This window comes from Onychostoma macrolepis, chromosome 13 (assembly GCF_012432095.1).
Source record: "Onychostoma macrolepis isolate SWU-2019 chromosome 13, ASM1243209v1, whole genome shotgun sequence".
NCBI lineage: Eukaryota > Metazoa > Chordata > Actinopteri > Cypriniformes > Cyprinidae > Onychostoma > Onychostoma macrolepis.
Window position 1 is genome coordinate 16,084,689 of NC_081167.1, and position 9,847 is coordinate 16,094,535.

A 9,847-nucleotide genomic window follows, 5' to 3' on the forward strand; every position below is an offset into this window, starting at 1 on the left:
CTATATTAAAAAGAAATCATGTTAAAACACATTTTATTTTAAGATTTAAAAAAATAGAGAGCATTTAATTAAAACTACACATAATGAATTAACATTCAGTATTACATTCCTTTAGACGTGACATGACTTATCTTATCATTGCTTATGATAAAGGTCATCCTGGTCTACCTCTGGCTCTGTGTGCACTCTTTTGGGGTGAATGGGGAATATATTCATCGGCAGAGCCTGCTGGTCAGACAGATGTCCTTTAACATCTGCGTGGTACAGGTCGTCTTTGTCCTCATGAGGGCTTGAGTAGATGGGCCTGACATTACCTCCAATTACATCCTTCTCTTCTCTCATTGGCTCTTCAGCTACATCAAACATGCCGTGGTATAGCTCATCCCTATCTTCTTCTGGTTTGTCATACATCTGTACCCGATCGTGTCCCAGTGGCTGAAAGTAGTTTTCAGGCTGTTTTGCATCAGCTGGATATTTTATGTCAAAGGAGTGGTAGAGAGCATCTTTATCCTCTTCAGGTCTGTCATATTTCTGCTGTATTTCTCCTTTTACGGCTTTCCTGATCAACATGTTGGGATCGATGTCAGAATCTGTAATGTCCATGTCCTGTGGTGGCTCCACCTCCTTCATTTCCAGGATCATCTTCCCATTGGGATGATCAAAACTATAATGGATAATGTCTTATTTCAATGATTTGTAAATATTCTTACAGATTTATTATGTACAGACCTATTTAGATCCTTCACGGTGTGCAGAAGGCAAGACAATACTTACTCTATAGTGTCCTGAACTGCTTTGCCCAACACTTTTTCCTGCAGGACAAATGTAAAATTATATACATTTTTTAGATGTCAAACATTAGCATATTGACTATTTAAAAAAAAAATAAAAAACTTTGTAAGTAATTCGATTAAAAGATGAACTGCCGACTCAGAAATCACAGATTTATAAATTACAAAGTTCATTAAAATTAATGTTAAACTCTTTACATCCTTTTCATCTTGCTCAAAATGGCAAGAAGGGTCAGGGCAGACCTTGTAATAACAGTTGTAATTAAAAGCGACTATAGCCATTGTTTATTTTTTTCTTTTGTAACTTAAGACAGTCAAAATATTTAGCTGTAAATTAAGAGTGTCCATATTAAAAGTAAAACATACCCTTGGCCTGTATGGCTTGGCTGAAGTGCTGAACAGCAGCACTGATAGGCAGACTACAACAGAAAACCTTTAATGTGGGAAACAAAACATGAGCGTTGAAGCTCGTACTTTTAGCTTAGAGAAAAAAAATAATAATAAAATATCCATGTAACCCTAAAGCTCATCTAAACTCACCTGATCATAGTGGTTCCTCATACAGTGACAATCACAACGAAATATGAATGGTGTTTTACATGGAGCTGGTGATAATTGTCTTACATGTAATAAAGATCAAAGTTCAGCAATAAACTGACTTTGGGTCTGAACTCTGTGCAAGGAATTCTGATGTAGCTATTTTTTTTTTTTTTATCATGTGAGTATGTGTGTGTGTGTGTGTGTGTGTATATATATATATATATATATTTGTGTGTGTGTGTGTGTTATACGCTCTTATTATTATTATTATTATTATTATTATATTTGCTTTTGCTTTTATTGTTGATATAGGCTAATGGTCTTCTCCTAGGCAATTAATCCTTCTTTGAAATAAACACTATGCAACGCTGCGTTTATAGACCACCCGATTATTAAAATAATTTCTGCACTTCATTCCGAACACTGATATTATGTAATCTCTATCGTGATAAAGGAAGCAAGACACTCACCTGTCAATATAAAGTCGAAGGTACAGTACAATTGAAAACAGATAGGCTAATCATTCGCAGTTATCTGTTATCCTACAGTATATTGTCGAAGATTAATAAATGTATAGCCTTTCCCACAGTCATTTACACGCGCATAATTATAATGAAGATGACTGTGTGAAAGGCTACGGAATCGGCCTTTGGACTCAATTCGACGTTAGGCTTTTGCAGACTATCCTTGTTTCATATTTAACGTATGTGGAAAAATATGGAAACACATTAAGATCGAATATTTAATAATGTAGCCATGATTTAATAATGACACGACTAATTAGGAATAACGTAAAACCTGTGGCATTTTTATTCAACACGAAAATCCTAATGTTTTGATTTTAAAGTTTTTTGAGACAGACATCCGACAACTAGACGCGAGTAAATGCAGTAGGGTCAGGTTTGGGTTGAGGATTAGAGATTAAAGGTTAGTTAGACTTCGGGATTCTGCCAGGGCTCCAGCCACCCAAGTGGTGCTCTTTTCCCAAGCATCAAATAAAAACACAACCCTGCAGTCACGGGGTTACACGGCCCACCGCCACAAGATGCACAAGAGCTCTTGAAATGATATCCATCGTATATTTGTAGCCTATAACGTTTATCGATGTATGTGAAAACTATAAACTATCTGTTACAGGTGACTAAAAGTAACTATTTTTAAAGCACACGCTGTTGAAGTTGGACTTCTGTTTGTGGAGTGAAATTGCATGTAGGCTAGCTAATTTGCTAATTAGTCTAAAGAATAACAAAACAGGAACCAGACCTGAAGGTCAATGTGAATGAAACTCTTTAAATGTGGAAATGATATATTTTGTGATGCATTTACTGTACAAATTAGTTTGATTATTTTTGCAAAGTAACATTAAAATGTTGTTGGCTAATCCTTCAGTGGCAGGGCAAACAACTGCAGCCAATAAATCACACTAAAAAGCCTCTGAGACCCTGAATTGGAGTTGATTCACGTTCCAAAAATTGCTGCGTGATAGGCCGCACAGCATCATGTTTGTTCAGAAAGCCCCTTTGTAAAAGCGATTGCTATCCCACGGTGACTAACGGCACCCGTGCAGACGCTCTCATCTCCCACAGAACTGAGTCAAAAATCTGTGCAGCAACAAACAGCGTCTGACTGTGCGGCATGAGACTGAGGGCAGACGAGCACTCTGTGATGTTAATGCCAAGTGCTTGGCCTCATTATTGGGCTTATTGCAGGATCAAGAGCGAGATGATGTTTACTCACGGCTCGAGTGCAGACATCTTGAGTCACGGTCTCACTCTCACCTGGAAGGCTGTTTCAAAAGGCTCTCAGCGCAGGAAATGTGGCACCTGAGTTCCTCGCGTGAGGAATTTATTCCAGTCAGTGTATTAACAAAGCCTTCAAGGCATCTCTGTAGAAAACATTCTCCTTTTCTCACCACTGTGACTGTGCATACCTGTAATTAGACAGATTGTGATTTTAATACAGCCGAAGCCTGTGGGGCCCCATACTGCGCTTTGATGCTTGTTTCACAGCCATAATACTCAAGTGGTTAAAACAGAGAACGGTCAAACCTGCTTGGTTAATGAATACAAATTACGGCATTATCTCCGGAGTTACATAGTCTTGTGGACACAGTCTTGTTCTAAATGAATGAAGATTTGTTTTGTGACAGTATATATGCTCCCCTCACAAACCATGACTAAAGAGAACACGTTTGCTTATTTGCTAACTTTATGAAGCAGACTTATGCTGTACAAACCACAGGAAATAGCATAGAAGGAAAACATAAGTGTAACTGAGAGGATAATGTATAAATCAACTGAATGTCTGTCATGTCTTTTTTAAACAAATCCATTTTAAACGATGGATTATTTGTTTAGAGAGAATTTCCATCCCTAAATATTCAGGGCACATATAAAGAAACATGCTGAAAAATACCAAGTTTATGGGATATGACTTTTAAGTTAAAAGGTATTAAAGCATAAAAAAAAAAGTTCACTTCTAAATACAACAGAATATGGTAACACTTTATTTTAAGGTGTCCTTGTTACACGTTACATGTACTTACTAATATAATAACAATTAATTATGCATAATTACATGCAAGTAACCCTAATCCTAAATCTAACCATATAGTAAGTACATGTAGTTCATTAATATGACTCAGTACTTAAATGTATAATTACACTGTAACAAAGACACCTTAATAAACCAAATATATTAAACAACCTTATTCTATAAAACAGTGCTGTTGCCATCAATTTTAAATATGCAGTTCAAATGCAGTAATAAACCATATCAAAATGGTAACCAAAAATAAATATGCTAAAATGTATTTGAAATATATTAATTTAATATTCAATATATTTCATTTAATATTTAATATATTTATTATGCTAAGTATACTACAAATACATTTACATGTTTATGTGCTTAATAAAAATATCCTGCAATTGTATTTTTAGTATACTGAACTGGTATACTAAATGTCTGCTAAATTGAAACAACTAATTGTATACTTAATACACTTTAATTGTGCAGAAGTAGTGCTGAAGTCCAACTAAAGACATACTTAAGTATATTTGATTGTGCTAAAGTGGAACTATCACAAGTATACTTCAGGTACACTTTAAAAATCTTGCATTTAAAGACCGATATTATTCAAAGATCATATAATCCTCATTAATGACATTAAAACACATTTTATACTTAGCCTAATATTAAGAAATGCATTGTGCACAAGTAGTACTCCAAATAAAGTTTAATTATAATTTTTATATCAGTAAGTCAGTAAATATGTTAATAGATTTGAACTATACTTAATTTGAAATAAATGTATTTTAAACAGATTACTTTTTTACTAGGAAAGTCTTTAGCTTTTGTCATTTCTTGCGGGGTACTTTCTTGCAGAGTTTAAATGAGTTGCTGCAGCGTTTTTATGGTTATGAGGATTATTATTTTAAGGTCATGAGGGTTATCAGTTATCTTAATGATTACTTAAAATAAACAATAATCCTTAGCGTTATTACACTAAATCTATTTATCAGAATAATATTTTTGTTGTGTGTGTGTGTGTGTGTGTGTGTGTGTGATCATCTTTCTGAAGTGAGCAAATAATCTCTTTACACAAATATTCTGGTTAAATGTTTACTTTATCTTTGCAACTGATTTTCTTTACCAAGAAGTCCCAATGTAATGTTGTGTACTTTTTAATATTGTAGGTCATTCATAGTCTGCCAATTCTAAAGATCATTTTATTACATTTTATAATTTTTTATTTTAAAAAGAAAGAGTGAAGCACAATGTTTCTTAAAATAATGACCCTCAAAAGGCCTCTGTTGTCAAAGAGTGTAAATTATTTAGCATTTCAAAATATTGTCTAGAAATAAATACATATTTACTTTTATTTAATACTAGGTTTCCCAAGTTTTGCCTTCTGTTCTTGTGCACTGGCAGTCCACTAATTTATCTTAATATCAGAATAAACTCAGGAACTTATGCACATATAACTTAAAATAACATTTTGTGCAAAGGGGCATCAATAGTAATTTCTGGTCCTGTCAGAAATGTGCTACACGCGGATGATGAACAGCCACACCCAGCCAAGCTGGATTTAATTAAATTGACACTGCTGTGCCTTTTCTCTCCATCAGCCGCACAGTTGCTGAGTGACGGACTGTAGGAGCTAATGGCCCACGGCATGGAACTAAATTAAGTGCTACAAAGTATTTATTGGGGCCAGTTATGTGGACCTCGTGCTTGATAAAGCACCTTCTCTTGTTGCCAAGGTAATCATGGTTTGTGTATAGAAACATTTCGGGAGAAAGAAGCTCTAGAGTGGTTGTGTAAAGATCAAAGACGAGACTTGGTAAACAAAAACTAGAATAATCGGCAGCATCTCATGATCAATAAAACATTAATGTGCCTCATTAAGACAACTGCTAATCATTACCACTGAAATGTCAAATAGCAAAAAACACACATTGCTGACCTTGCATGTAGACACTTGACTCACTGTAAATCCAAGTTTGAAATGTTTATGTACTCACTGTTGTATAAACCTGTATTGAACAGTTGGTGGGTAGTTGTCACAGCTATTGGGTTTCCAAACATTAAAATCAATGCAAACGTATTTTCTTGACCCCTCTGCCATAAATGCAAAAACATACACACATTCAGTATCTACTCAAAAGTTCAAATATGCTTATAGAAAATGCTTTGTGCAGAGCTCTTCAGAAGTGCCTAATGCAACAAATGTACTACTAAGAACTAGCTGATTTATTAATCAACACGACTGCGTGAAACCCTTAACCACAGATGTCAGCAACATCATCGCAGCCATATTTCTATACCCCAAACACCCTCACAAACCATACGCCTTGTGTAGACATGACGAGTTATCAAATCTAAATTAAATATCTTGATTTAACAGCATCATGATCTTGACATGCATTTTTCTCTCATAACTTTCAAGGGCCGACTAGATATGATCTCATTTACTCATAAAATGTAAACCTGGATTTATTTTTCTTGGGCTCGGTCCAAACTCCCACTGTGTATGTTCTTCTTTGAGTCTCTCCAGGAATGTTCCAGAACTCTGCGCTGCTCAGTCACTGCGGCTAACAGAGAAACACGAGTTCTGTGTGAAACTCTGCCCGCGCTCACCGTCGCTTACAGAGCGCTACAGCACATGCCTAAACTATACATTTATATGGCGCACAACACTGTGATTGTTTTTACTATCATTGCGGATGTTCAAATAAAGCAGAATTAACTGCAGTATATGGCAATAATACACCTTTGTTGCTGTAGCTGTCAGAGATATATTCAAATTACTGAGAGCTAAACATACTCGGTGTGATTACAGGGATGGTATTCCTTTTCATATTCTGTAAACCCTCATTTTAAGCTTGGCCGGCACCAAATATATGCAAAGTCAATTTTTAATTTTCACTAAATCTGTGGACTAAGCACAGTGAAAACAAGGTGATTGATTTATTTGTTCTGGCTGTACATTAGCAGTTGAACACTATTTGTTTTAGTTGGTCAAAGAGCAGTCTGTGGCATTGGACTGAGACAAGCATGTTACCTACATTCCTTCATGAATGTAACCCTAGCAAAATTGCTCGCCTCACTTTAGGAGTCAATGTGTCACCCAAATCTGCCTCTGTTCAGCATCTCGCCAATTAATGTGGATGAATATTTTGACATGTCACTGTAAATCTGTGAAACCACAGGTTGTATTGAATTGTCAAAGCCAAATATACTTTGGGTACATTAAGGGCTAAGTGGCAGAAAATGATATTTACTGGTTCATGCTCTCTAGTTCTAAAGGACTTCGTTCATGGCAGATTTGATTGAGTTTGATTACTCAGCATTCATGGCTTAGAACTCCTAATTTTCAGTCCAGCGGATGACGGTGCATTTGAACACGTTAACTGATTTACTGCTGATGGTTTTTTCATCTTGAAGCAAATGACAAAAGATATTTTCTGATTCTTTTCTGACTGATATCTTCATTAGTAACATTTTATTTTACTTACATTATAAAAAGTGATAAGTTGACTTAACTTAAAAAAATTGAGGAGACATGTTGCCTTAAAATTTTGAAGTAAATGATAATTTAAAAAAAATAAGTGAAGTGAATTGTTTTTTAAATTATTATTTACTTTTAAGGCAACAGGTTTCCTAAATTTTTTTAAGTTAAGTCAACTTATCACTTTTTACAGTGTAGCTAAAGTTGTATTTTAAGCTACAATTCTCACACCAAACCTTCTCAAAAGGATTGTAAAATCAGTTAAAATAAATGTATTCGAAATTCTTACCAAATCACTTTATGTTACTGTAAAGGTACTGCAAATGTATGTTAATGAATTTATTATTATAGCTGTATAATACTTTTTAATTGTTTGGTATAATTTAGAGATTTTTTTATTGCACATTCAAAACAAAATTGTTCTAAATGTTTCATGTTTAGTAAAAAAACAAAAAAGTTCAGTAAAGGAAAAATATAAAATATTCAGAAAAATGTGTATTTTTCGTAGTGGAGCTAGTGAAAATGTTTTAGGTTAAGTAAAAATCTGCTAATGGGCCGAACATGCTCATTTACTTAAGGAGGACAGACTAACAAGTAATGTCTCCGATTCTGAAAGGCAAAATGAAAGAGTAATAGCTTTAAATAATCAGACATCAGTTACAATCTGAAAATCTTTACAAATCACATTGGCTGGAGGTACACCTTTGCGTTTGTGAAAGGGGAAGTTGTTTGGAAGTCGTTCAAAAGTTTTGTGACTGCAAATGAAAAACAGTAGCAGACATGAACACCACTAACTTCCTCCTCTGAACGAAGGATGGCTCCATGTCGTCTACTTCTACTGTATGAAGGTTTGCCTATATTGGATCCATGTGTGTCAGTTTTCCCTCGGAGGCTTGGGAGACTCCACTTTCTAAACATGCTGCCACCCAGAGGACACGTACATCTACTCGTATTGCAAAAAAGGGTGGTAGAATTTGCTCAAAAGTGAAGCACTCCATCCGATGATGAGATATTCATATTGAAACCTGAAGAGAGAAAAAAAAACAACAACATTTTTTAATTTGGACAAAAACTAAACATTTATATGGCAGATCAAAGCATTGACTGATTGAAGAGACACATGCTGAAATTGATATAAAGAAAAACAGTATCCATAAAAAGTTTAGAAATTCTTAACAAATATGTCACAACAGATTTAAATGTTGCATTTTTTATTATATACATATTATTGTGTGTATATGGCCTTATGACTACACTGAAAGAATTATGTGCATACAATTACAAAACTTTTTTTTTTTTTTTTTCTAAAGTGGAAAAATTGAGCTCTGTACCTTTTCAAAATAACAATATGATCATTAAATGGATTTAAAAACCATTAAATTAGCTAAATCTGTTTGGAACAGGGACTCGAAAACCCCTTACGTTTATTAGTAAACAATCTATCCAAAACTAAGCATAGCTAATCTCTAGCTTTCATCATTGTAATGGGAAGAACAGTAATTGGCTACTTTGTTTGACCTACTTCAGAGCACAAATATTGTCATTAGTCATAGACCAAATCCTTTAATGACATCCTGTCATTATGCTGAAGCTAATATGCTAATGGTACAAATGAATTATAAAAGAGCAGAGTTGGTTTTCATTAGCGTTCGGTTCTTAGTGAATAGCTGGGGCACAATGCTTTAATCTAAACCATGCGTGCTTTCATTTAAACCGTGAAGAAAATGAGTGCCAGCTCAGTTTGGATAAGGCCATTTCTGGTGAATCGCAGGCAGGGGATCGCAGTTGGATTTAGATTTTTGTTATGTTAGAGTAATTATCAGAATACTCCGAGCCAGCCTGAGCATTGCATAAATCACACAGGGTGAAATTTAAACAAATAGCCACAATTAGTGGAAAACTGCTTTGTCACAATCAAGCCGGTGTGACGAATTAGGTGTAGCGTGTTTATACTTACTAAAAACGAACTAAATGAAGTTGAGCTACCGATCAGACTGGAGCAATTCGTTTGGATTCTGTCCTATCTGCGTCTGGTCTGAAAAACCATCACACAGTCCTGTGGAAACATGACGGCTGGTTAGTACATTTCAGTGTTAAAGAAAACAGTAGTGATTTTGTCACAGCCAACCACATTTAACAGTACGTTATCTTCACCTGCCGTGTTTGCTTGAGAATAATCACCGTGCCGTGAGAGCAGTGTAAAACCAGTGTTTTAAAATCATGAAAAGGAACAATAAAGAGTAAAGTGACTCGTGAGCTGTCAGCAAATAATGACTGCTGGCAACTAAGCGTAACACACTCACACTCGCACTGGCATAGGTACGGAGTCCAGTGTGTGCCAAGAATAAATGATCTGTCTGTAACTATTTAAAGGCAGTATTATGGTGTGATTTATGCACAGAAAACTGCATTGTGGGCTCGAACATTTTCCAAGTGCTGCAGCTTGCAGCAATTTAAATTATATGGGGGGAAAACCACCAAAACGACTATTTGACTGTGGTCC

At 35.2% G+C, this 9,847-nt stretch overlaps 1 protein-coding gene across 3 annotated transcripts; it reads right to left on the minus strand.

The window, feature by feature from the left end:
* Positions 1–16: 16 nt before the first annotated feature.
* si:ch211-217g15.3 (uncharacterized protein LOC368914 homolog) lies at positions 17–9,622 on the minus strand. 3 transcript variants are annotated; one of them, XM_058796836.1, is made up of 7 exons: positions 9,499–9,622; positions 9,302–9,400; positions 8,140–8,369; positions 1,332–3,261; positions 1,158–1,224; positions 775–812; positions 17–664 (listed from the first exon to the last, which is right to left on the minus strand). In XM_058796836.1, the coding sequence occupies exons 4-7, from the start codon at positions 1,337–1,339 to the stop codon at positions 136–138; spliced, it is 642 nt and encodes a 213-aa protein (XP_058652819.1). In that variant the 5' UTR covers positions 1,340–3,261; positions 8,140–8,369; positions 9,302–9,400; positions 9,499–9,622; the 3' UTR covers positions 17–135. The 3 variants fall into 3 exon arrangements, with proteins under 3 accessions (XP_058652819.1, XP_058652817.1, XP_058652818.1); XM_058796834.1 differs by having other exon boundaries at positions 1,332–6,427; XM_058796835.1 differs by lacking the exons at positions 8,140–8,369; positions 9,302–9,400; positions 9,499–9,622 and having other exon boundaries at positions 1,332–1,410; positions 1,802–7,491.
* Between the last annotated feature and the right edge of the window lie 225 nt (positions 9,623–9,847).

Coding starts and splice junctions, on each gene's coding strand:
- si:ch211-217g15.3 (XM_058796836.1), bottom strand. Junction 813..1,157: donor CCAAGCCATACAGGCCAAGG/GTATGTTTTACT, acceptor TTTGTCCTGCAG/GAAAAAGTGTTGGGCAAAGC. Junction 665..774: donor GCAGTTCAGGACACTATAGA/GTAAGTATTGTC, acceptor TATCCATTATAG/TTTTGATCATCCCAATGGGA.